The sequence below is a fragment of the Diceros bicornis genome, chromosome 17 (genome assembly GCF_020826845.1).
Source record: "Diceros bicornis minor isolate mBicDic1 chromosome 17, mDicBic1.mat.cur, whole genome shotgun sequence".
Lineage (NCBI taxonomy): Eukaryota > Metazoa > Chordata > Mammalia > Perissodactyla > Rhinocerotidae > Diceros > Diceros bicornis.
This window is the reverse complement of record NC_080756.1, coordinates 22,152,424-22,178,290: the sequence shown is the minus strand read 5'-3', so window position 1 is coordinate 22,178,290 and position 25,867 is coordinate 22,152,424. Positions and strand designations below refer to the sequence as shown.

Sequence of the window (25,867 nt, the reverse complement as noted above, 5' to 3'; positions counted from 1 at the left end):
AATCCTTGTTCACAAATAAGGAAAGCGAGGTCCAGGGAAAGGAAAGGACTTGCCTCAGGCCACGTGGCTGCTGAGGCCCACACACTGCCCACTGAAGGAGGACCCCCTGACACCCACCTGTGCTGCCTCAAGCTCTGGTTTATAGGCCCCTTTCTAGGAAGCAGAGTAAGCTTAAAATGTCCTGCTTTCATGGCCCCAGCCAAAAAGTCACCCTCCCTCCACCCCTCTGCTGGTTAGAGTCCCCTGGGTGCCAGGAAATCCTGCACTCTCCCCCACTCAGCAACCCCGAAACAGCTCCGGCTGCCCCCAACTCACCCCCAGCTAGAAAACTGAGGCCCCGAGCCCTCCCCAAGCACCAAGGGCACGGCAAGCAGAGTTAGGCAAGGCCCTAAGCGTCCAGCCCCCTGGCCCAGGGTCCACACCGGTTAGAGTCTAAACACACACAAACCAGAATCCCACAAACAAACAGTGGGTCTGGGTTCTGAGCTCAGCCTTCTTCCTTCTTCTGGGGGTCCCTGGGCCCATCTCCTGCCTCAGTAGTCTACCTACCACCACCAGCAGCTGCCTCCCTGGCCCCATCAAGCCCACCTGCTCCCAGAAGTCCTCAGGCTTGGAAGAGAAGATGCTCTCCAAGCCCAGCTGAGTCAGACTCGGCTTCTCAGAGTGATCCAGTTTCACCATCCCTGGGAGGGATGACAGCGGACAACCGCCCATCGGCCTGGGCGGCAAGCCCCTTTGCCCTCAGGTGCCATCAGGCTGGGCTGCAGGAGGGCTGGGCTCGGGTCTTAAAGAGTCCAGAATCCTAGGGAGGGGTGCCTGGATTTGCTGGGCAATCGGACAGGCTGGAGAGGACACTTACCTAGTTCAGGCCCATAGCCCTGGCAGATGTGTGAGAAGCCCAGAACTCTGTGTACAGGGCAGAAGGTGAGGATACATTTTGGAAATGCATTTGTGTTCTGGCCTATGGGTCCAAGGAAGGGAGGGAGGGAGGAAGGGATCAAGAACTGCCAGGTCAGAGATTTTGCCCCAACCACCAGCCACTATACCTGCCTGATACTCAGGATGCTCGAGTGACTTATACCAAGGGTGAGCAGAGAGCACCCCCAACTCTGGCAGGCAGAGCTGTGCAGCCCGGTGTGCAGGGCTCTGGGGGGCCAGACAGCTGGGGCTGTGAAGCTGCATTCCAGCATGGGAGCAGCTGTGGCCCTAAATGCTTGCGGGTGAGCAGAGAGACCCTGCCGCCAGAGGCATCTACCACTCTCTGGACTTGCCCTCTGCAGCATCTTGTCCCTTCTGATGGCCTCATTCTGTGTCTGTCTGCCTGGCTGGGTGGTCTGTTCCAGGAGCCCAGGATGGCCTGTCCCATCCACAGAGCCCCTATCAGGCCCAGAAGAAGTATTCCAAAATGAAGGAGGGAGGGAGGAATTTATATTCCTGGTCTATTCCTACAAGAGAAGAAAATGTTGGGGTTCAGGGACATTGCATCTGGTCTGTGGCACAGGCGTGGCTGATACACATCCAGGTCCTTCACCAGACGCCCTGTTATTAACCACTTACGTGACCTTAGGCAAATCTTCCTGTGCCTCAGTTTCTTTGACTGTAAAACGGGGTAAAAATACCTGCGCTATCACCAGAGTAAAAATAAGATAACAGATATGCTGGAAAGAAACACAATTCAAATCTGAATCTACCAGCATGATAAATACTGCGAATATCAGCAATAGAAGAAGAATCTTGGCCGCTTGGGAAGCAGAACAGCCAGGGGCCCAGGCTGCTGGGGGCATGGAAGCAGGTCTGCCCTACGCCCCCCGAGCTCTGACTCTCTGCTGAACGCGGTGGGGGTGGAGGGTGCCAGATCACCAGCTCAGGGTGGGTCCTGAGGGGATGGGGCTTGGGGACAGAGGAGGACTGGTTCCCAGGGAGAGCAGCTGAAGCAGCCAGGGAGTCAGCTCCCCGGCCTGCCCTACCCCTGCACCAGATCGTGCTCAGTCTGCTGGAGAGGCGGGAGCCCCTGGTGTGCACCCAACTGTGACAGCCCTGGCCTGGCCCCCGGCCTGACCCCGGCCTTGCCAGGGAAGCTAAGGATAAGGGAGGGGTGGGGAGCTGTGTATCTGAGAGGAGGAATAGCTCCTCTGCCCCGTTCTCCCCCATAGGACACACTCATTCCCTCTCTGCTTTAGCGCCTTTCAGGTAAAAGAGATTTTTTAAGGTCTGATCTCACACTTCCTTCTCTCAGCAGTCCCCTGAATTCCTCCTCCCATCATGGCTGTCCTGAAGCAGGGATACATACTGGGAACCCCCTACAGGCAGCCTGGGCTGCTAGGACATGGGAGGATGCCCCTCCATGACCCCACACCTGGGCAGTCAGGGAGACAGAAGGCAACACAGCCCTCAGAGCACGAGGCCACCATGACCTAGAGCCTTTCTCCCTCCACGGTGACCCAGCCCAGTCACCGGGGTCTCCAGCTCCCACTGGGTGGCCTCCTGTCACCCTGGGCACTGTTCTCCTGGCAGGGCCTCTACCAACAGGCTCACAAGGCGTCTCACCCAAGAGACTGAGGCAGCTGGGAGGTTGCAGGCCGTCCAAGACTGAAGGGAGATTCAAAAGTTGCCCAAGTTCCATCAGGATGTAGGTGCGACCACAGAGAAGAAAAGGAGAAGCGCTAATGGGGGACACCCCCCCACCACGCTTGGCTTCCGTGGTTGCAGGGCTGGTCTTGCCCTTGAGTCTGAAAGGACATCGAGGGCCGTGGCCAGCTGGCTGGTCTTGCTGAAACCCCGAAAGACAAAGGGTTTAGAAGAGAAGAAAGCTCCTGAGAGTCCTGACTTACCAAGGCTTAGGCCTCATGTCCTGATTGCTTAGCTCTCGAAGCTTCTATGCCCTGTGGTCCTCCATCTCTGCCTACAGCAAGGGAACTGGCTTGGTCACCCCTGCCGTCTGCTCCACCCAAGGCTCTCCCCGGGAGAGTGGGCTCTGCCTGCTTCACCCAAGCGATGCTGCCCCTCCATCAGGCTGAGGACACAGGCTGCCCACAGCTGTCACCTTGCCTGCAGTGGCAGAGCTGCAGTTGGACTTGTCACTCAGAGCTGGACTGAGATCCTCACACTCATCTTACAGATGGAGAAATGGAGGCAGAGAACTGTTCATTGACTTACATTCACTTAGACACCTGAGGTCTAATCCCAGCTGTGCCACCTCCGCCAAGGGCTCTGACCTTTCTGGAAGGGGTGCACGTGTGTCCAGGACCGCAAGGATGAGGGGTCTGGCAGTGCAGGGGTGAGGGGAGGTGGGGGTGCGTCCAGCCTGAGCCCCACAGATGTACCTGCTGAGCAAGTGCAGGGCCACACCAGCCCCTCCTCTCCCTCCAGCTATGAGCCCACCTCCTCCACATGCCCAGGGGCCCTGCTGCTCAATACCTACTCCGGGGTCATCCCCATGGCCCAGAGGTCCCTCTCAGGCCAGACAGTGGGAGCAGAGAGGAGGGAGGCCCCGCCCGGAGCTTCCTCAAGTGAGCGTCCTGGCAGGGGTCCTTGCAGGAGCTGGTTCCCAGGGGACATGCTGAAGGGGCAGGGAAGAGAGGCCTCAAGGCTGACAGAGCTTGATGGGACTGTTCTCACCACTGATAAGAAATCTGACTTCTGGGAAGCCTGTTACGCCTCAGCAAGGGATGGGCTCCTCGCAGAAGCCTCTGCCTCAGAGTCCTGTCTACCACTGGCCACCCCTCAGAGGCCTCAGTTCAGCGTGAGCACCACCCAACAGTGCTGCGCTGGAGGCAGAGCCGGGAGGGGGTGGCAGAAGGAGGTAGTTGCAGCTGGGCTGTAGGAGTCCTCTCAGACCACCATGGAGGGCCGAGGGTCACCCTGGCCGGCCGCTGACAGGGGCTCCAGGCTCCAGCAGGTCCTGGGCCAGGGCTTAAGATGTGGACAGCAGTCAGCCATCCCGGAGCCCTGCCCGGGTCCCAGAGACCACGCACGGGGGTGGGCTGCTCCGTCAGCCTCTCTGCGTCCACTCTGGAGGCAGGCACACCTCCTCCTCAGCTCCTGTCCCAGATGGCAGGTCTCGCGTCTCCGCCACACCCCACAGGGCTGGCGGCAGAACACAGGCATCTCCGGTAACTGATGGTAACAATAAGGCTCCTCAGGGACCACCACTCCCGTGCAAACAGCCCTGACCACACCCAGCTGTTTATCTCACAGGCTGTGGAAAGAAAAGCAGGACTGCCCCCACCCACCCCACCCTGCCCTCCCCAGGCAACCGGCCCCACCCATGCCACACACATGCAGGCGCTCTCAGTCCACTGTGGAAACAAGCCACAGGGGCCTGGAGATGGCCGGACAACAAAGCCACGAGGCACAGAATCTGGAAAAAACCTGGTGTGGAGAGCTCTCTATTGAACACAGAGTCCCAGCGTCTGCTCAGCTCTCCCACCCACTCAGGGCCTCTCCGTCCCCCATTCCTTGGCCTTGGGCCCAGCTCATTCCGAGGTCCTCCTTGGCCGCCAGTCATCACAGGGGACAGCTGCGTCCTCACTGCCCGCTCCGGGGCCCCGAGTTCGCTCCGCGGAGAGCCCTGCCCAGCTGTGGCCAGCCTGTGGGCCTCCTGGCCCGGGCGCGCCCTGGCTTTCCTGGAGGAAGTGCCTGCTCCCCCAGGCCCCTCCTCAAGGCTCCAGCTCCCGGGAGAGGCGGGAGAGTTCCCGCTGGTTGTCGATGACCTTCAGCTGCTGGACGTAAGCCCAGGTGCTGGCTGGACTCCGGGTGCTCAGGGACTGCTCCGAGCCTGGCGGGGGGGACAGCAGTCAGGGGGGCGCCCACGCCACTTTGTAGAGCCCATCCCTTCCCCCTCCATGGAGCTCATCGCCTTCCTGCCCTCTGCCACCCACCCGGTCACTTCCCACGGCCAGTCCTGAAGACTGCTGCCCCGCCCCCACGGACCTGGGGGCAGGTAGCACTGGGGTTCAGAGCACAGACTGAAAATAGCAGGACCCCAAGGTTACATACAGCATAACACCCCTTACCAAGTTCAAAAACAACTAAAACAAAAGAATATTTTGTTGTCATGATATATATTACATATATGAGGCATTTTAAGTATATGTGTGTGTGTATGAATATATATGATACAGCTATCTTAAAAAATAAGAAAATGAGTAACTCAAAATTCAGGATAGTGGTTACCTTGGGTGGGGAGAGGCGAGCGGACAAGAAAGGGATACACTGTGCAGGGAGACACAAGTTAACGTCAACGTGCTCATACTTGGCTTATGTCCTGTGGTGTTCACTGTGTCAGCAGAATACGTACATACACAACATCACGCACAGGCCCAATGATGACAGGGTGGCATGAACTGTGGATTAGAATTAATCCCATTCCATGCAACTGAAGGCCACTTAAAAAACGCAGGTCTGGAGTAAGTGCCAGGGTCCCAGCTCTACCGCTAACGAATTGCGTGGCCTTCCATGAGTTCCTTCAACGCCCCGGCCTGTTTGCACATCCTTAAGTCAGGATAACGTTCTGCGCGCCTCAGAGGTGTTGTGAAGGAGGTGTTAGCAGCATCATGTGTGCAGGTGCCTGTGAATGCCGCCCTGGCAAACTTGTCAGCACCCACCCCACCCCCACTTACACGTGGAAATCCTCGCCGCCTGGCCGTCCTCGTGCAGGTGAGAGACGCGGCTTCTGAGGGGCGAGAGGGGCACTGTGGGGGCAGGTGGGAGTCAGGGAGACAGGCCAAGCTGGAGCCTCGAAGGGGACACTGGTTGGGGGTTCCTACCCAGGGGGCCCAGCCCTCTCACCGCTGCTGTGGCTTCGGCAGTGATGCAGCATCCGCACGGCTCTGGCCATCATTCTCTGCGGGCAAGGCAAGGCCATGAGACTGGGCCTGAGGGGCAGGCCCCTGGCGTGGCCTGGGGGGCAGCTGAGACCCTGAGCTCTCTTTGAGCGGGATGCTCCTAAGGACGAGGGGGCTGTAGGAAATGGGGTCATGTCTGCTCTGCCCCAGCACACCCAGAGCCCAGCGGAGACCAGGCAGTGGGAAGAAGAACAGAAGTCAGGAAGGGCTCAGAGAGGAAGAGGCCTGGAGGGCTCTGGTTGAAGGGAGATATTTGAGGCTGTCACCCCAGCACCCCCTAATAGAGACCAGGCCCTCTGGTATGCAATGGAGTAAGGCAGGGGCTATTTTAAAAGAAGTATTCATATTTATATTATTAATAACAACTTTAGACCATCTCCCACCCCTGCCCCCTTCCAAGGCCATAGTCATAGCCCCCAAGCCACTCCAGTAGCAGACGCCCACTGTCCTGGAACTCACCATCTTCTCAAAGTTGATGAGATTCTCCACCAGCGTGTGGTTTCCCTCATGGATGAAGGTCATGTCTGCAAAGAGATGGGTTTTGTTCATAGGTCCCCAAACTCCTTCCCTTTCCTGCAGCCCAGAAAAGGTGATAGGCTGATAATGGGGAGCCTTGGGCCTGTCCCACCACCACATGACCCTCTTCCTCTGGCTCCCCTCTGACCTCCCAGAGCAATCTCCTTGCATCCCGTAGGCCTCATATCATAGGCCATCTAATGTCACCACTATTTGTCTGCATGTCTTAACTCTGCTTCTCGCCTGAGACCTACTAGTTCATCTTTGTGCTCCCAAAGGCATAAGCACATTGGAATCACTCAGAGAGGGCTGGGTGGACACACAGAGAGGTGCAGGAATGGAAGGGATGGAGGCGGGAAGGTAAGCATTGGTAAGCATTGGTTCTATTACCTTTGAGAAGAAGGGGCATGAAGGGGATGATGGGAGGGGAGAGCTTGGTGAGGGCCAGTCGATATACTCGGTGGTTCCACGAGGGGTCCTGAGAGCGAAGGAGCCACAGTGAGAGAGGGAGGGTCCCGCACGCCGTAACCCGCCACATACCACAGCACAACCAAACGCCCCACCCCACCAAGGAGAGGCCGTCTGCCCATCCCCACGGAGCTCAGCTTCCTCTCAGCCCAGATCTCACCAAGGCAGGCCCGGTGGCAGGCGGGAGGGGGCCCGAGGCTGCGACTGTCAGTCTGCGCATGTGGCTTCCCAGCCTCCAATTAGCCCCCAAGGAAACTTCACGGCCATTAGTCACAGGGGCCCTGAGGTTTCATGGAAAACTCTCTCTCTTCTGCCTTTGTCCCTGTCCCTGTGTCTGACTGTCTCTGTCTCCGGCTCTCTCTGGTGGGTATATCCCTGTGAAGCTCTTGAGCCCCACGGGGTGAATTTTTCCCTCAAGAGCTCGCAGAGCCATGCTAATTACAACACCTCTGCACCAGTTTTCTCCTGAGCCCCATCAAACCCTTTCTGCCCCCCCAATTCCTCAGGGCGGGGGGTTCAGCTCCCCAACAATTTCCTCATCTTTTGGCCTAGTCTGGCCCACAGGCTCCTTGAGTCTCCCGAGGGGCCGCTGACGGGCCCTGGCACACCGTGGGTGCTGGTGCCAGGACCTGCTTCCTGAGTCCTGAGGTGAGTCAGCATCCCCTTGATGGTCCCCCCGCAACTCAGACCCCAGGCCGGACACCAGGCCTGTCCTGGTCTTCACATAGGACCTCACAGCCACAGCAAATGTCCCCATACCTACACACACCTACACGTCCTGAGGGATATAAGACACTACGCACCCCCACCATAACGCTGAACACCCCAGTCCTCAGCCACCTCCCCAATCTCACAGGCCAAAGGGAACCAGGCCCTGGACCGGGGTTGGAAATCCTAGAAGTAGCCGAGGACAGGGAAAGAGGCTGCTGGGATGCCAGGAATCGGGGTTTCTGGAGGGAGGAGCCGAGGCCCAGCACTCACCAGCAGCCTCTCAAGGGCCGAGTGCAGCTTCCGGACTTTGTGGGGCAGCCGCTGCCAAGGAGACGCAGATGGAGCTGTCACCGCTCTGCGATGAGAGCCCCATCCCCAGCCCAGACTCCCAGGACGGGCATGGGGCCTGACCTCAGGACTGGGGGAGGGGCTGGACTCCCCTCCAGAGCGCACCTACCTCCCAGGTGTGGGCCAGACGGCTGATGGCCGAGTTACTGAGGCCAAACATGACGGCAAAGAAGGAATTGAGGTTCTTTTGCTCCTTGAGGCTGTGAGCAGAAGACCCAGGGACCCTCAGGGGAAGCAGCCACACCCACAGAGCCAGGCCTGGGGCCCAGGAGCCCGCCAGGCCAGTGCTGCCTCTGCGGGAACTGGGGCTGGATGGAGTGGAGAGGCCGAGGCTCCAGGGGGCCAGGGAAGCAAAGGGATGGCAGAGTTGGCAACATACTGACCAGGGATGGGGGACCTAAGAAAAGGCGGCCACAGGACTCTGCCACACACCCCACGGGCACTCACTGGGCCGCCAGCTTGATGAACTTCCTGAGCAGCTGGGCCCGCGGGCCGGGCACGGGGCAGAGACACAGCTCCGTGGCCACCCAGTACTGCAGCTCGTTGAAGCGGCGCATGAAGCGCTCTAGATTGGCGGTAGTGACATCCCGCAGGTGCTGGGGGCCCAGCACGTAGTGGATCAGCTCCACCTGGGCGGGGGGCGCACGAGAGATCAGCGCGTGCCGGGCGGGGCACCCCCGCCGCCCGCTCTCCTGGCCTCAGTCTGCCTCTGCACCTGGTGGATACTGTTGAAGAGGCTCCAGTCGTGGTCCGTCAGCTGGCCTGCCAGGTCCTTGGCACTCACCAGGTCCAGCCCCTCAGCAGAGCCCATGGTGGGCCCCAGCTGCTCGGGGTGTGGGGTCTGCAGGTGGGAGAGTGCTCAGGGGGGAGCCTGAGTAATCCAGGGAGAGGTACAGGGTGGGAGGAGAGAGTCTGGGGCCTCTGAAGAATGGGGCCTCCCAAGGAGCATCATCCTGACAGCTCCCCAACACTGAGACCCCTCCTTGTAGGGCTCCTGTCCCCTGGGGAGCACCTAATGAGGGCAGATCTTCCTCTTTCTCCTTGACAGCTCCCAACCAGCTCTCCCCCTCCCTCAACCTTTGGAATCCCCCCATCAGCTGAGCCAGCAGCAGCAGCCAGAGCCAGCCCCTCTCTCTTCTCTCTGTGACTGTCCCCCACACCCACCCCTGCCACTCCCAAAACACAGCTCCTCCCTGGGCCCTGGCGCCCTGCCTGTCCCTACCAGCTGGTGCACTTCCTGTGGGTTGACAACAAAGAGCCGCTCGTTGAGCCCCAGGGATGTGGCCACACCACGGGCATCTGGCTGCAGGCCAACGGCATCTGCAAAGAGAGCAGAGGCTGCTCTGGGTGGGGACAGAGAGGGAGCCCAGGGAGTAACTGGACGCAGGGTGGAGGCCTGTTCAGGAGGCTGGGAGGCCCCTTCTCCCAGTGGCGGGTTGGAGTCCTGGGCGGGTGCTGTGAATGCACAGGTGCACGTGCCCACGCACATACACCGCCCAGGGCAGCACCCCGAGGAGGATGAAAGGGGATTCTTCATGTGACGGGCAGAACTTGGGCAAGGTGGGAACCTCCCTGAGCCTTAGTTTCCTCCTTTGGCAAACTGAGACAATAGACTTGCCCTGACTCCTCACAAGTCAAATGAAATAATTTATATAAATAGCAGCTGTAGGTATATGATACATATAAAAGCCCTTTGAAATTGGGAACAACTTACAAGGGCCTCGGTGTTCATTTTCACCAGCTCCGTGGATGGGGACTGTGTTTTTAGTCATGTTTGAGTCCCCAGTCCCTAGATCAGTAGCCTCCAGGGTAAGGCACACGAGGCCATCCATGCATCCAGGAGAAAATATTAGCTCTTCTACTTAGATTTATTTTTCTCATCTGTTTTGCATTTCTATTTTGTGTGTAGCTTTATAATTACATAACGTTAGTGTAGGAATATATGTGTATGACATAGGAAAATATACACACAGTAGAGGGTTTGTAATAAAATTTTGGTTACTGACATGAGTGTCAATCAAAACCATCTGGAGATCAGTTCTCTGAAGAGCGCCTGGCGCGGGAGCAGGGTCTCAACAAATACCAGCTTTGGGCAACTGCAACTCTCCAAGATGGCCAGCAGAGGGCAGTGCTTCCCAGAGCAGCGCACAGGCACAGGTGACCTCATCCTCTCCCCCTACTTCCTGGAGAAAGAAGGCTTTGCTGTTCTCACCTCCACTCCCTGCCATTATTCTCTGGATGCTCCTAATCCCTGGGCTCCAGCTGTCAGACCTGGGCTGTGTTCTTCACAGACAACAGTGGTTTTTAATGTGCCACGTTTGCCAATGGCAGGTCTTCATAATCCTCATGCTACCCCCATGCTAAGTGCTTTATACACAGTATCTCCTTCAGTAGCCACAGCAGTCCTGTGTGATAGGTACAGTTATAGTGCTCATTTGACAGACCAGGCCACGGAGGCTCAGAGGGGGTAAGCACCTTGCCCAGGATCACACAGGTGGTAAGCAGCAGGTCTCGGATTCCAGCACAGGTCTGGGAGTCCACAGTCTATGCTCTTAACCATCAAGCTGCTCAATCTCACCTGGTACCTCTAGCTCCTAATCCATTGCTGGCCCATAGCTGACCCTCAAAGATGTTTGCTGACTGACTAAATGAATGAAGACTACCTAAAGGCAAAGGCCAGCTACACTGACGGTGTGAGCTTGGGAAAGTCGCTTAACCCCCTTGAGCTTCAGTGTCCTTGACTGGAAATAGGACAAAAGTGCCTGTCTCCTAAGATCCTGATTAGGATTAAATGAATATATAAGCACGGGGATGGTAATAGGAGCAGCTGATACCCATGTGGAGCTGTCTATGTGCCAGACTCCATTCTAAACACATTAATAGACTGGCCCGTTTAATCCTCACAATTCTCTATGAAGCAGGTACTCGTATTATCCTCCTTTTACAAATGATGAAACAGTACAGAGAGATTAAGTATCCTGCCCAGGGACACACAGGCAGTGACGTAAAGGGCTGAGATCAGATGCAGGCAGCAGCCTCCAGAGTCCATGCTCTTAAGCATGACACACAAGGCACTTTGAAGAGACGGAATAAACCTCCCATAAATGCCGACCATCATTAACGTTGATCAAGATGATAAAGACCTTAATGTGGGAGATCTGGGCATGGCCCTGAGGGGACCCTCTCCCTTGGGGCCACTCTACTCAGAGACACAACTCACCGCCTGCAGAGTTGACCTTCACCAGCACCTGCCCCTTAGTCCAGCTGTCCTCCTGGGCCAGCGCGGCCATCACCTCTCTCACCGAGGCCGTCACAGGCAGCTGCAGGGTCAGCACCGAGTGGTCCGGCCGGCAGATGTCGTAGGGGACTGGAGAGGAAGACCGGGCTGAGCTGGGGGAGCAGGCTGCTTGGTTTCCCCGCCCCAGGAGGGAGAGGGCAGTGGGAGGGGCCCTGAGGAGGCGGCAAGGGGGCTAAGGAGAAGCCTGGGTGGGTACGCTGCGCAGAACTGGTGGGAGGCCCTGAGCCAAGGAGAGGGGCGCAGGAGGGAGGCTCTGCCTGACAGCCTGGAACAGAGACCCAAGGAGTACAGCGTGCCATCCTTGGCAGGGTACACTGAGGTCGAGGATGACAACCGCAGGATGCCGGCTATCCCCTGGCTGGCTCGAACCACCAACCTTTATCTCCAACTCGGATGGCACAGTTGCTGCTGGGGAAGGGCTCGTCCTGGCTGGGGAGCCAAACAGGTATGTTCCGGGCCTGAGAGGGAGAGAAAGTAAGGCCTGGAGGACACGAAGGAGAGCATGCTTTTGTCACTGGGAGCATGGGACCCACACAGCATGCACACCCCCCGGGGGCTCTGCTTGCTGCGTGAACCTGAGCCAGGTCAGGCGCCAGGGACCAAGGCTCCAGGAGAAGAGACAGAGTAGGGCTAAGAACAAGTCTGTCCCCCTCTACAGGTGTGTCACCCTGTCTGCCAAATAGGTCCAGAGCTGTTCTGAGAGGAACATACCTCAGCTATTGCTCTGGTTTCTCTCTCTTCTCCTCCTTCGGCTACCATTTGCTAGTTTGCTCTTTGCTATATACCAGACTAAGTACATGCTTATTCTAAGTATCTAAATGTACACAATAGCCCTTTGACAAAAATAGTAGTAGTAGTAGCATTCCCATTTTACAGATGAAATCAATGAGGCTCAGAGAGGTTAAGTAACATGCCCAAGGCAACACAGCTGCTAAGTGGCCCAGCTGGAATGCTATCCTGCTCCTCTCTCCCTCTGTGCGCTTATCCATCAACCCTCAACTGTGTCACTGCCCTGTCGAATCCCACAACCCTTCCTGCGTGAACCCCAACCACAGTGGGCTGATGCAGCAAACCATGCTGGGCTAAGGCCTCCCTACCATGGTTCCTCTGCCCACCCCGACTGTTCTGCCAACGCTGGGACTGACTTTCTCCCTCCTTCCAGCTCTGACTGTGGAGATCAGGTTCACACCTCAGTCCACGGTTCTTCCCCGGATTTCCAAATCTCAGAGCTCGTCTCAGAATTCCTCGTAGCCTCACATGCCACCGGCACATGGAAGACTCTCAAAACCACACCACCAGTGTTGAATTCTCTTCCAAGCCCTGGCCTTAAATGCCTCGTGGATCTGTCCATGTCTGTGCTCCCTCACCCCAAACTCCACACATCCCTCGGCACCCCTCATCCTGCCTCCCAGACTGCTCCTCCCAGACACTCTCCTGCACTGAGGTTCCCGCCTCCCCTGCTTCCTCACAGCTTGTCACTTGTTCTGGGGATTCTTCTTTGAAATGGGTGTCCCTGTGTCCCCCTCCCCAGCCCGGGCCAACCCCCCAGTTCCACCTGCCCAGGTCGCCTCACTTGTCATCTGCTGCAACAGCCCAGCTATCCTCCTCCACCCTTGCCCCTTGGTGCCTCCCTCCCTCCTCCCCCAGTCTGCCTGACCAGAGCCCAGTTCAGCTTCCTAATGGCTTCTAGGCCATCACTGTCCGCTGCATAAAGCGCAACCTTCGCTGCCCAGTTCAAGACACAAATCTGATCTTGTCAATCCTTGGCTCAGATAGCTCCAATGGCTCACACTGCTGTAAGGACAGAGACCAAACCCCTGACCATGGCCCACGGGCCTGCACGCTCCGGCCCCTGCCCACCTTCCCGGCCTCCTCTGAGGCCCGGCTCTCACTCTCCCATCTCCAGGGCTGATGGGCGGGCACCCCTCCACCTCACACCCTGCCGCTCTCAGCTCCAGCAGTCAGCTCCCGGGATGCTCTCCCTGACCCTGGGTCAGCCCCCATCCTTGTCCTTATACAGATAAGATTGCTTGGCAGCTCTGTCCCTCCCTCCACTGGGAGCCCCTCCAGGCAGGGGGCTCTCCCAGCCCACTGCTGCATCGCACCTAACACCGTGCCCTGCCTGTGAGGACAAGTCCACGCTGGCTCCTGAGCGTCAGCCACAGGCCAGGCAGCGTGTGAGCCCTGGGAAACAGGTCAAGGCCCCTCACGTGTGAAGCCAGCATTCTGAGGGATGTGACAGATACTAACAGACAATACGCAAGGAGACAAAGGAAAAAACAATTCTACACAGTGACGATGTTTTGAAGAAAACCACAGAGGACACCTCGGAGGGGAGCAGCCGTGGCAGGGCACTGGTCTGCATAGGGGATGCTCTGGATAGGGAGATGGGGGCCCTCCCTGGGAACCCCACATTTTGGCTGAGATCAGAACAATAAGAAGGATCCACACAGGCAAAGAGCCAGAGAAAGAAAGTTCCAAGGAGTAAACTTCACCTATAGAAGAAAAGGAGCTTGTGAGAGTCTCCGGCAGGGAGGAAGGGGACGAGACGAGGTGGGAGAGGAGCCCGGTAGGCCCAGGTGGGGCATTTGGATTCTATTCCGAATGCAACACTCCCCACAACCAGCCCCAACCTACCTTTCCAGTCCTTTCTCCCACCATTCCTCACCAAATCTCGGCTCCAGTCACATCTTCTTGTCTCCCTCTGCTCCCCCTGGGCCCTGCCAGGAATGGCACTGGCCACCTCTGGCTCCCGGGGATGGGCCTGCCTTCCTCTGGGCTCCTGGCATTGGCCACCAGGAACCAGGGGCTTCAGAGGCTGCCTTCAGGCCCCATCCCTTATCTCCCAGGGGGAACTGCTAAGGGGCTCTAACTATGAGCAGCAGTCACCTCCCAGTCAGGATAGAAGCCTCTGGGGGTGGGGGTGGGGGAGTGACCTTAGACCTCTGTGTCCCCAAAGCCATGTGAACACCCATCACAGACCCAAGGGTGTGTCTCTGCCTGGGGAAACTTCCCACGCAGAGCCCCTCGGGCAGGGCCTGAAGGAGGAGCTGAGTGGTCCCCGGGGGAGCAGAGGGAAGGAGCTGGGGCTCCGACAGAGGGGACAGGAGCCAATTCGGGGCGGGCACCTTCATCTGAGGAGATGCATTCCCACAGCCATTTTCCAACCTGTGGAGCAAGTGAGAAGCGTGGTGAGATGGGAGCCAGAGACCCTGCGGGCAGGACAGCACGGGGCCAGGAGCAGGAAGGCACCCGGGGCTCTGGATTCCATCGCCCTCACCGAGGCTCAGAGGTTAGCATGACTTGGTGAACACGGCCCAGAGAGGGGCAAAGCTGGGGCCTGAAACCTGGACCCTGGACTCGGTGCTTCTCCCAGGCCAGGGGAGGGAAGAGAGTCCGCGGGAGAAATGGACGGGGCATCAGGTAGAGCAGGCGCCACAGCGGATGAGCGCTCCCCAAACCTCAGCTGCCCCGTGGGAATGTGTGGGGAGACCAAGGTAAACTCCAGGAGATTCACCGGGAGGGGCCGGCAGGAGCTGGCACTGATGGTGCCCGGTAATAAATACGTGCAAATGGAGGAAGTGAGAACCATCCAGGTGTGCTCAGGATACGAGAATGACACATGAATGACCGCGTGACGCATGAGAATGGACGACGCGTGACGTGAGGGTGAACAGCCAGGGATTGGTAAGAATAAGGAACGGAAAGAAGCGGGACTAGACAAATGAGCAACCACCGCCAACGCTCCCGCCGCGTGCACCGCGAGCTCGCAGTCCCCGATGCGCTGCCCAGCACACCTATGACAGGTTAACCCGGAGCCAAAGCATCACCTGTGGTGTCGCCGCCTCTCCGGCCACTGCTCCCGCAGCAGGTTGCTAAGCCGGGCGTCCCTGCTCACCAGGTCTGAGAGTTTCTGGGAGGAGCCAAGATGCACTGAGATGGCTGGAGCCATGTCCACCCTGGCAGCCCGGTCCAGCCCTACCTCCCTCCCAGGTACCTGGAGAAAGCTGGTGGCCACAGGGTCATTGTGGAGCATGGGGCCATACAGGGCCACCCACTGGCTGACCAGCCGCAGGATCTGCTGCCTCTTGTTGCAGATGTAGGTGCTGCGCTCCTGCTCGCTGCCTCCCGCGGGCTCCGCGTGGAAGGTGGGCGCCAGTCAAGGGAACCACAACATCCAGCGGGTCCCCCCCACCACGCCGCAGGCAAACGGGGAGCAGGACGCCCAAGGCCTGCCTACAAGCTGGGCCTGGCACAAGGTGGATACTTTGGAGGGCTCGGCATAGCCATGCTATGAGGGATTCCTCCTCCCCACTCCACACACCATCCTAATCACCCTGGGGCTGGAAGGATATTGGTGCAGGAGGGCAGCGCAGAGCTGGGTGCTGGGCATGAAGACGCTGTGGGTCAGGAGGAAGTCGCTGAGGAAAGTCTCTGTAGGGCAGGGGCGGGGGGACAGGTGGGGGCTTCAGAGGTCAAGTCTACTAAGCACAGGCATATGCACAGCTGGAGCATCCCTGCCCCCAACCCCACCATGGGCAAGGTACCAGCGATGCCCAGCCCTGTGACAGCTCCCCACCCAAGCCAAGAGCACAGGAATGAGGACTTTCTGCTGACTGGCCGAATGGACCAATCCAGCGCCCAATGAGGTCAGATGCAGGATGCTTGGCCCTCTCCCAGACCAAGCTGACCACCCGATGAGTCAGAGAGCAGGCAGGGTGTCTCCTGCCCCTACCTGTTGGGTCATGAGCACTGGAATCGGGCCTCATGGCCTCCAACAGCAGTTCTAGGATCTTCTCCGGGGTGCCAGACATCACGGTATACCTAGCAGAAACGGCCAATCCATAGCACTTGTGCCACCATCCCCACTCCCACAGCCAGGCAGACATCAATAATCAATCCTATCTCTCTTCCCTATTCGCCTGCCCTGTCCTCCCTTGGGGTGGAGGGGAGGCCGATTCAGGGATGCATCTTAGTCTCTGGATGACTCTCCACGCCCAGTGGGCCAGCTGGCAGAGGTATGACACAGGGGAAGGGAGTAAAGCCTGGGAAAGAGAAGGAGAGAAGGTGGGCAAGAGAGATCCTGGTGGTGTGTTACCGGTTCCTGCCCGGGGTTGGGGGCCGAGAAGGGCCGGCTCCCTGAGAGGTTCTCTCCAGCACCAACACCACTTTGCCGTGTTCTTCTAGCCTCATGGTCTTTGCTTCCACATCCTGGAGAAGAAGCCACACCCAGGGCTCAGCACACACCACTCCTTTCCACCATTCTAGGGTCTCTCCCCCGACCTCCCCTATTCCAGACCCTGAGCCCCAAAAGGCTCCCACAAGGACCCTCAGCCCTTCTCCCATCTTGTTCAATGCCCACAGCTTTGGATCTGCTCCCTACTCCCACCCCTGCCCATCATGCAGCCTGAGCCTGCCCCTCCTCTGCCCCATCCCTCCCTGGCCTCCCTCCATGGAGCCCAATCTCCATTACACTGCCTCCCCTTGCACCCTAGTCCCCCATCCTCCATAACCCCACCACCCCCTGGTCTCCCACTCCGAGCTGGAGTTCATGGGGCTCACTGGAGGGCTGTGCTCCCACCTCCAGCCATCATCTCCAAGCTTCTCCCTCTCTTCCCTCTCCCTGCTCCTTACAGGCTCTCTCTGGTCCCTCCTCCTTGCCCCACACCACTTCTCTAGAGAAGTGTCCCTTCCTGTCCCCTGCCCTCCCCGCCCCCAGCAATGGCACCTTGATGATACGGTTGAAGTCCTGCTTGTCCACCCGGAGAAAATGACAGTTGTCTTCTCGCAGGATAATGGTGGCTGCCCGGGGTGCATCGTTCACCAGGGCCAGCTGTCCAAAGTCATCTCCCTCATGCAGCGTGGTCACCAGTCCCTGCAGCCAGGCCTCGGTCACAGCCAAGCCCAGCCCCCCCTAGCCATCACTGGGACAGACCCACAGCGGGAGACCCACTGGGCAGGAGGAGACTTGGGAGATGCGCAGCCTTGGCTCCATTAAAGGCACTGCTCTGTGGACATGGATGAGGGAGCAGTTACAGCCCAGGGGTAAGGAGGGAGGGAACACCCACCTTGCCATGGGTCACCACGTTGACAGATCCCTTCCAGATAATGTACCATGAGGTGCCCTTGTCTCCCTGGCTGAACACTGAGAGAAGAGCAGGTCAGACACGCCCCCAGGCACCCATGCTTCTCCTAGGCCTCTGCCCACGTCCAGGCCCCAGGAGCCCTGCCTCCTGTCCCATCTGACTTACACACAGTCCCTGCCTTGCTGTGTGGTTCAAAGAGCAGAACTGCCGCCAATTCCCGCTTCACCTGCAGGGGCAGGGAGAGGAGAGTCAGTGGCACGAGTCCAGGGGAAGAGGGGCCAGGATTGGGGTAAGGAGTTGGGTCATAAGACACGAGTGCTCGGGGGACAGAGATGCAGCTGGGTCACGTGGCCCAGAACTCGCAGGAGGCAAAGCAAGGGAGGACATGGGCTGGGAGAGGCCGGAGGATTGTCAGACAAGGACGCTGGGGGCAGGAAAGTAGATGGAAATGTCCAAGCTCTAGACAGATGGGGAGGGAAGTGTCTTCTGGCCATCACAGGGCGAGGGCGGGGCTGGGCTGGGGGACTGACCGAGTTGGAGAGGTGGGCCACAGCCTTGATGTGCAGCAGCTCCTCAAAGATGAGGTCCAGCTCCTCATCTGTGCGCTGACCTGGGCTGCAGGCACAGGAGGGCCAGGAAGCAAACGATGAATTGTGGCCAGGCGGGAGCCATTTCACCCCCAAGCTCAGGCCTCAGCAATGGCTGTGATCAATAATGGGCCAGCCTTCACCGAGTGCACACCACGTGCCAGACACCACACTAGCACTGCACATGCATTATTTCAGCCTCACAACAACCCCATGACGTGGGCATTGTCATCCTCCTTTGACAGAAGAGGAAAGCTGGCATGCAGGGGCCCAAGGTCACTCAGCTAGTAGCCAGTGGAACTGGAATTTGAACCCAGACCTGCCTGCAGACTCCAATGCCCACCTCTCTCAGCCACTGCTACGCCTCAGAGTGGGCAGGGTCTGTGGAGGCCACCTGCCCCACACCCACACCCTCAATTACAGAGGAAGGAACAGGCGCAGCGGGGGAGAGAGGACTCCAGGTCACACAGCAAGTCTGTAGCAGAATGCAGACCAGAGCTCAGGTTTCAGGTCCAGCCATGGTCCTTTCCCTCAGTGAGAAGTCAGGGAACCCCTCACAGATGAAACCGCGGAACCACAGATGCTGAGCGCCACGTGGGACCTGGGTTTGCGGGGTGCCCGACTCACGGCTTTCGAAGCGCCACAGTGAGCAGAGCATCAGGCCCCCGCTGGGAGAGCAGGGCCATAGCCTCCACCAACTCCTCTTCCAGCTCATGGAGCCCCGCGGGCTCTGGCTCCGGCCCCGGGAAACGGTAGAATTGGGTGTCTCGGTCCTGGAAGGTCCAGTCGTGTTTCACTGGGGGCAGAGGCCCGGACATGGGAGAGGAGAGGAGATTGAGGCCGTGTGGGTATGAGGCCCCCACTGCAATGCCCACCCCTCCTGATCCCCGATGCCCACTCCCCAGGACTGCTTAGCCCCGGTGCCCACCCCAGGCTCCCGCTCACCATGGCAGAGGGCACCTTCATCCAGCAGCACCTGGCAGATCCCCACGGCTTGACTCCGGGAATGGAACCCAAGCCCCAGGGCCAAGATCCCGTCCACTAGCTCCCGGCCAGAGCAGCACTGCCTATGGGAGGTGAAGCGGACAGGGAAGAAGAAGGAGCATCAAATGGTAGGAGGGTGCAGGGGAGAGGGAGGAACTCTCCATGTGCAAGGTGCCATCCTGGACCCAGCCCCAGTTCTGCTAGATGCTGGAATAGAGGGACAGGCACAGTAAAGAGAGGGTGCAGGCAAGGCCTCCACTCACCGATGGAGCCTCAGGTGGTACTTTCGGTCACGGATGAGGTTTGGGCAGGTGGCCAAGAGATGTCGATGCAGCTGCTTCCCAGCCCTGAGCACCCGCTCCGTGGATGCCTGGGGCGTGAGGGGCACAGCTGGCTCAGGCCTTGACCCCCAGGCCGTGCTGCCCCCTCCCAGCTCCACCCCTCGGGCTTGTACCTGCTCCAGGCTCACACTGAAATCCAGGGACTCCTCACTGTCGGTGAGTGGCGTCTGAGGGCAGAGGGGAGGGTGTGCACGTGAAGGCCGGGCTTCAAATTCAGTTCTTGGACCCCACTCTCTCCCATCACCCTGACTCTTGCCCCATCCCAACTGTAAACACATCCATTTAGCCACTCATTCAACAATTAAGCAAATACTCACTGAGTACCCCCGTGCGCCAGGCACTCGCCTCTTCCCACCCTGCCACTCTCTCGCCAGACCCTTGTCTTCCTTCCAGACCCAAGCACTGCCTCCCCACAGAGGAGATCCCCTTCTGCTCACTCAGGGCCCAGGTGTGCCCAGGCTGCCAGGGAACCCGCACCTGTTTAGGGGGGTGTGATGGAGCTGGAGGAGCATGAGGATATGAGGTAAGAAGGCTTGTGAGAGGCCAGGAAGTGAGCCGCTTGGGAGGCCTGAAACTCCTGGGCTGGGGTCCCAAGGCCTGATCCCCAGCCAGGGTCTGTCCCCAACCACATGGCTGTGGGCAAGTCTCCTGCCCTCTGCGGGTTTCGGGGCCACCAGCTGGTTAAAAACACAAACCCCGGTGGGGCTGGCCTGGTGGTGTAGTGGTTAAATTTGTGCGCTCCACTTTGGCGGCCCGGGGATCGCAGATTCGGATCCCAGGCGCAGACCTACGCACTGCTTATCAAGCCATGCTGTGGCGGGCATCCCACATATCAAGTAGAGGACAGTGGGCCAGGATGTTAGCCCAGGGCCAATCTTCCTCAGCAAAAAGAGGAGGATTGGCAAGAGATGTTAGCTCAGGGCTAATCTTCCTTATTAAAAACACAAACAAACAAAAGACACAAACCCCAGAGCCAGACTCCTGGATTCCAATTTACTAGCAGTGTGACCCCAAATACAGGACTTAACCTCTCGCTGCCTCAGTTTCCTTGTCTGTTAAATCTATAAAACACTCACAATACCAGTTCAATGCTTTTGGAAGGATTACATGAGTCAATATACATCAAATGTTTAAAGCATGCCTGGCAGAGAGCTGTACGGACATGTTAGCTATTAGCACTCATCTGTGAGGCCAAGGGCGGCTGCTGGCTGGAAGGCGCTGTTCCTTCAAGATGCTGCCACTAGTCCAGAACCCGGTAAGAGTAAGACTTGGCAGCACATAGGTCTGGCTCGGGAAGACGGGTTTATGTAGAAACATTGGTTAACAAGGTTTCCCTGCCCTGGATATCAACTGAGCCATAGGACTCCTGGGCCCGTACGACCTGGAGTATCGGCCATGAAAGCCCCTCACGGCCCTTCTTTTCCTGCCACCCAAGAACAGGACATCTCTGGACAGGATGCCCTACCCTCTATGAGCCCTTTACAGTTTACGATGCATGACCACCTCCATGATTTCCTCTGATCTTACATGGAACAGGATCAGATATGAAGCAGGCAGAGCAGCTATTTGCTGTCCGCTTTGACTTACGAGGGAGCAAGAGTCTTGAGGGGAAGTGCCCCATGTAAGTCAATTACGCACACTTGGGAGAGCCAGACGGCCAGGAATAAACTCAGTTCCTACCCTGAAGTGCTCACATTCTTGGTCTCACTCCACCTGCCACACCTGCCCAGCTCCTCTCCCTTCCCCTCCTCCTCACCGGAGCGCTCTCCTGCTTTCCCAGCTGCTCTCATCTCAGGTCCCTGAAGAGGACCTCGCTGGGGGAGTGGGGAACAATCAGGCCAGGGGCCAGAGCCTCCTTCCCTGATCCTGGCACCTTCTCACTGTGCGCCAGGCAGAGGCCTGAGGTCTGGCGTGCGTAGGCGCCTGGACCAGCACTGGGCGGAAGTCTCTAGGTGTCCCAAGGGTATCCCTGCCCCGGTCATGAGGCCTAGCCTGGTGCCAGACACAGAGCCTTGGAGATTCAAGGACAGGAAATGAGGAAGAGGAGGAGGAGCCAGAGAAGGAGGAAGGGCAGGAACGCTACCCAGCCAGCCCCCTGTGTTGGAACAAACAGTGCCCAGTGCTAATGACTTGTTGTTCATGTCAAAATGCCCAGGTGCCCCAACTCCTTTTGGTGCCCGCGACCCAGGCTCCAGCACACACTCCCTTCCTGGTATTATTCTGACCCCAGAGGGCACAGCAGGAGGGGAAATGCCAGGTCATGTGGTCAGGCTGGTCACGACCCAGATCCCAGATCCGCAGGCCTTGCTTAAACCATTTCCTGTCCTGCCCCAGGGGATGAGCACAAGGCTCAGAGGATGGGGGCTCTGGCCCCTCAGGGCTAAGGAAGAGACCTGAAGGCATCCTCTCATTTTGCCAAGGAAAGCAGGAGCCCAGAGAAATGAAGTAACTTACCCAGAGTCACACAACTGCTTAGAAATGTAAGATCCTATTGAATAACTCTGCTACCAACGCTGCCCCTGGAAGGAGATGTTTGTCTTCTATTTCAGAGTTGAGAGGAGAATGCTCAGAGCTTATACAACCTGCCCTGAGAGTTGGTAAACAGAGGCACCAGGATCACCCCATGCTGATTCCAAAGCCCGTGTTCTTAGCCACCATGCCCTACCATCGCCCACGGTGCCCACCCCATGCTTCCCCACTGTGTGCCATGGAAGTCGAGAGAGTAGAGGCATTCTGCCCTCTGGAATGTTCCATGAGCAAGTAAGTTTGGAAGCATTGTCTTAAACAAAGTTTCAGCACTGGGAACTTCCTAGGATGGGGGTGGGGTACTATTCAGGGGCAGGGATCAAGTGTGTGGGTTCCAGAGCCAGACACCTGGGTTCAAATCCTGGTTCTCCCATTACCAGCTGGTTGTCTGACCTTGGGCTGCTTATTAACCTCTCTGTGCTTCAGTTTCCTCATCTGTAAGATGGGGTTGATGGTAATAATACCGATCCCATAGGGTAATGATCAAAGGAGTTCATAATATAAAGCACTCGAAGCAGGGCCTGGCTTATGGTAACTGCTTAGTAAATGTTAAGTAATTTGATTAAACTTTGTTATTTCATGATGGGCACCTATTACATGGATACAGTGCAAGAAATGGACCTCGGCTGCCCCTGGCCCTGATCTGATGACCCTGAGGGTCAGCTTAGGGGTTCTCAGTGGCAAGGAAGTGGCTGGTATGGGTCGGGGTGAAGGCCCTCACCCACCACCTCCTCTCATGCCTGAACAGGAAAGACTTGGGGGGAGGAGGAGGTACTAGCTAGCTCCCCTGGTACCGGCCCGCCCCACTCACCCTCCCTGTCACTGAGCGTCATAGCTGCACTGGAGGGGCAGGCACAGAGCCAGACAGCCGCGTGGGGACCCGTCAGACCAGTTCCCTTAGGCCACAGCTACGGTCTCGGGCCAAGGCTGTGCATGGCGGGACAGGGAAAGGATGCATGGGGCACAGTGATGCTTTGGGGTGTCAGGGTTACCATCTGCAGCAGGAGAGAGTACATCACGAGCCTGGAGTCTCTCCTGATTGCCAGGATCAGCCAGATTGCCCGGGACCAAAGCCCAGCTTTGTGCCTTAGCAGCTGTGTAACCCTGGACCTGTCACTTAGCCTCTGTGTGCCTCTGTTTTCTCATCTGTAAAATGAGATGATGACATCAGTACCTATCTCACAGGGCTGTTGTGAGATTATTTCATAAGATAAAGGTAAAGCTCTTACAAGAGTGCCTGGGATAGGTATTGGATCAACTATTAGCATTATTTGGACAGATGGGATGAAAGCATGTTTTCTGAGTTTGAGAATAGAGCCGCCTCCCCCAAAACAATCACTCAAAGAGAAGCATCCCAGGCTTCTCTGAGCACGTGGGACCCACCAGAGGCCATCCTGATCTCGCCCCTGCCTCTAGATAGATTGATCCCTGTGTTGGCTCCCAGACATCAGACAATCTCCTCTCCCTCCCATGCTTTCCAAAGGAAATGTTCTTCCATTCCATTTCAATGTCCCCTTTGCTGTAGTTGGTAAGTCCTTTCTGCATCTAACTTCAGGCCCTCCTGCTGTAACCTGCTTTCATTGTTTCTTGCCCTGGTCTGTAGGAACAGAAAGTGCTCTCTTCAGACCTCAGGAGGTTGATGGGTTCCCAAGAGGTAGGTATGGTCTGAATAACTCCCAGCACTGTCCTCCTGGGGCTCTGGGCTCCATTCCCCTACAACGTCCACCCGTCACCCTGTGTGTGCATACTCCCTGTCCGGCACCGGTTCCTTCACGTGAGCCCTTCATGGGCCAAAGGTATCACCCAGAGACAAGAGGTGCAGCTACACAGGTACCCACAGCCTCTGAAACACAGAGGCAATAGGCTGAAACCACCCACCCCCATTCCCCAGAGATGCTATCAGAGAGGGTGTGGCCCCTGCCCCGGCCCTAAAAATCTAGTCACCAGTCCTCACGTGCCCCCCCACCTGGCAGGGAAGGGGCCTTGTTTCTGTGCCTTTGACCCCATTTACACTCTAGCAACCCTCACTCCCACCCTTCCTGCCTCCCCACCACACACCAGCCCTCCAATGCTGGGGGACAGGGAGAGTCAGGAGACAGCCTGGCGGCCTCCTCCACCCTCTCCCAGACTTTGGGTCCCAGGGGATCCTCCAGTGACCTCATTGTCCTGACACCTGACCTTCCCCCCACGCCACCCCACCTTGCCTCTACAAGCTGGGAAGGGGACAGGAAACGCACAAGTAATTATAGCCTGAGAGGGAAGGAGGGAGGGAGGTTTCCAGCCCACTGGCTCCAAGCAGTAGCTACTGCCAGTGACCCAGAGGAGGTGAGAGGACAACTAAGCCCAGAGGGACCAGCTCCTCTGCCCCTCCAGAGCCCCATCTTGAGCAGGACCCACGCCCAAGAGGCCCCTTATCAAGAAGACCCAGGGAGGAAGGGGTGGGGGGAGATCTGGGGAGGGACATTCTCCTCCCCATTCTGATTGCGAGGAGGACCCTCCCCCCGCCACCGTTGGTGGGCCTTGGTTTTTTCAAGTCAGCCTCGTATTTTGGTAAATATCAATGGCGGTCGGGAGAGGAGGGAGGCAGAAGGTGGTGGTCATTCTACTCAGTGGGACTTGCCAATAGCAGGTGAAGTCACTCTAGTAGGTCTGGTTGGCTGCTGGGAGCTCTCTGCTAATTTGGACCCTGCCCTCCCCCCCAACCACCATTCTTTCCCCTCCTGCTCTCTCCTTCATTCTCACAGCTCCAGAGATGCTCTTCACTGACAGAGAGGCTCCAATCAACTCAGATTCTCCAAACTTCTCAGACTCCTTCCCTGAGCCCCCCAAAGCCAGAGGCCATGCAGTGTTCACATGACCACCTCACCCCAAGATCGAAAGGCAGAATCGGTGCAGTTCAGCAGCTCACTAAAGGAGAATGTTGCCACAGTGATGTCTCAAGAATAGTAACTAAGCTTACCTCACCCCCACTTGACCTGGCCCCCACTGTTTCACATATGCCTCCCCCCTCCACCTGGACAACACACAAGCACCTAACTCAAGGCACACAGGTGACAGATAAATGACAAATCCCTTTCCTCTCCCCACCATGCCCAAATGGGGGCACTTGGGCACCACACGCACACAAACACACACAGCGCAGCTGTGTGAGGCACCCACGCACACTGCAGCCAATCTGCCCAACCCACCATCCACGCCGATAGTACCCCCTACGCCCCCAGATCAAGCTGGGCCACCAGCAGCATGCCTGTGCTCCCGATCCAGGCCCCCCTCCAGCCCTGGCTCCTGGCCCTGGCCCAGGCAGGCAACGGGCACTCACCCAGCGAAGCCCCTGGATGCGGCTGGGGCGCTGGTGCTCTAGCAGCAGCTGGTAGGAGCAGCTTCGGGGCCGGTGCATCCTCCTCAGGACCATGTTGAGCAGCGTCCCCTCCGGCACCACGTCCGGGAGGCCTCCCACCGGCGGTGCTCCCAGAGCTGGGCTGTCCTCCACAGCCAGGCCCAGCTGCCAGCGGCTCTCACCTGGCCAGCCAACCTGTGACACGGGGAAGAAGGCGGACAGCCATGGGGCTTGGGCAGCTGGACCAGGGCATAACTGCCCCAGGCAGAACCACTTCCTTAGAGTCCTCTGGACTGGTCAGGCCAAGTGCTGCAACCCTGCCAGAAGCCGGGGGAGGGACAGGAAGACCTTCACCGGGGCCTGCTAGTCTGGCGCACTTAGGGGTCTCCAGCCGGCGCACCAGAGATGGAGCCCTTCTTCCCAGTCTTCTTTGGACTTCTGCCCCACCCCACTGCCCATGTCCCCTCAGGGATCTCCACCCCTCCCAGTATGAGGCTATGGACTCACTGGATCCCCCAGAAATGCAGCTTTAGCTCAAAACCTTCTTCTCCTCTCCTCCCTCACCCCTGACCAACCCTCTCTCTCCCACCCAAACTCCCCACAGTGTCAGCTTCCTCCCGCTCCTCCTCCCCCCCACCCCACCTTACCCACCTTCATGTTCCTTCTCAAGCTCACACAGCCAGTGCAGGCTCTAGCAAAAAGCTGGGGGTGGGGGGGGGGGGGGCCAGTGAGCCCCCAGTCAGCTCTGATAGGGGGATCCTGGAGGGGTGCGGGCTCTAAGTCCCAGGCGCAGCGATCAGGGCCAATTCCTAGCTGGAC

General features: G+C 58.0%; 1 protein-coding gene across 3 annotated transcripts in view; it reads right to left on the bottom strand.

Moving 5' to 3' along the window:
• Window positions 1–4,361: 4,361 nt before the first annotated feature.
• Window positions 4,362–25,867, bottom strand: part of RAPGEF3 (Rap guanine nucleotide exchange factor 3) — a 28,776-nt gene continuing 7,270 nt past the window's right edge. For 2 of the 3 annotated variants that reach the window (XM_058558421.1, XM_058558423.1), the window contains exons 2-28: window positions 25,031–25,243; window positions 19,299–19,352; window positions 19,108–19,214; window positions 18,806–18,927; window positions 18,488–18,656; window positions 17,804–17,888; window positions 17,439–17,499; window positions 17,256–17,332; window positions 16,916–17,062; window positions 16,286–16,398; window positions 15,923–16,011; window positions 15,543–15,621; window positions 15,185–15,335; window positions 15,018–15,100; window positions 14,316–14,355; window positions 11,564–11,645; window positions 11,110–11,256; window positions 9,112–9,209; window positions 8,605–8,730; window positions 8,337–8,518; window positions 7,999–8,089; window positions 7,812–7,862; window positions 6,753–6,840; window positions 6,306–6,370; window positions 5,791–5,845; window positions 5,622–5,693; window positions 4,362–4,777 (exon numbers count right to left, since the gene is read on the bottom strand). In XM_058558421.1, coding sequence (XP_058414404.1) covers window positions 4,659–4,777; window positions 5,622–5,693; window positions 5,791–5,845; window positions 6,306–6,370; window positions 6,753–6,840; window positions 7,812–7,862; window positions 7,999–8,089; window positions 8,337–8,518; window positions 8,605–8,730; window positions 9,112–9,209; window positions 11,110–11,256; window positions 11,564–11,645; window positions 14,316–14,355; window positions 15,018–15,100; window positions 15,185–15,335; window positions 15,543–15,621; window positions 15,923–16,011; window positions 16,286–16,398; window positions 16,916–17,062; window positions 17,256–17,332; window positions 17,439–17,499; window positions 17,804–17,888; window positions 18,488–18,656; window positions 18,806–18,927; window positions 19,108–19,214; window positions 19,299–19,352; window positions 25,031–25,243 — 2,766 coding nt within the window. In that variant the 3' untranslated portion in view covers window positions 4,362–4,658. Of the gene's footprint in view, window positions 4,778–5,621; window positions 5,694–5,790; window positions 5,846–6,305; window positions 6,371–6,752; window positions 6,841–7,811; window positions 7,863–7,998; window positions 8,090–8,336; window positions 8,519–8,604; window positions 8,731–9,111; window positions 9,210–11,109; window positions 11,257–11,563; window positions 11,646–14,315; window positions 14,356–15,017; window positions 15,101–15,184; window positions 15,336–15,542; window positions 15,622–15,922; window positions 16,012–16,285; window positions 16,399–16,915; window positions 17,063–17,255; window positions 17,333–17,438; window positions 17,500–17,803; window positions 17,889–18,487; window positions 18,657–18,805; window positions 18,928–19,107; window positions 19,215–19,298; window positions 19,353–25,030; window positions 25,244–25,699; window positions 25,751–25,867 lie in introns of all 3 variants that reach the window. The other variant, XM_058558422.1, reaches the window with a different exon arrangement.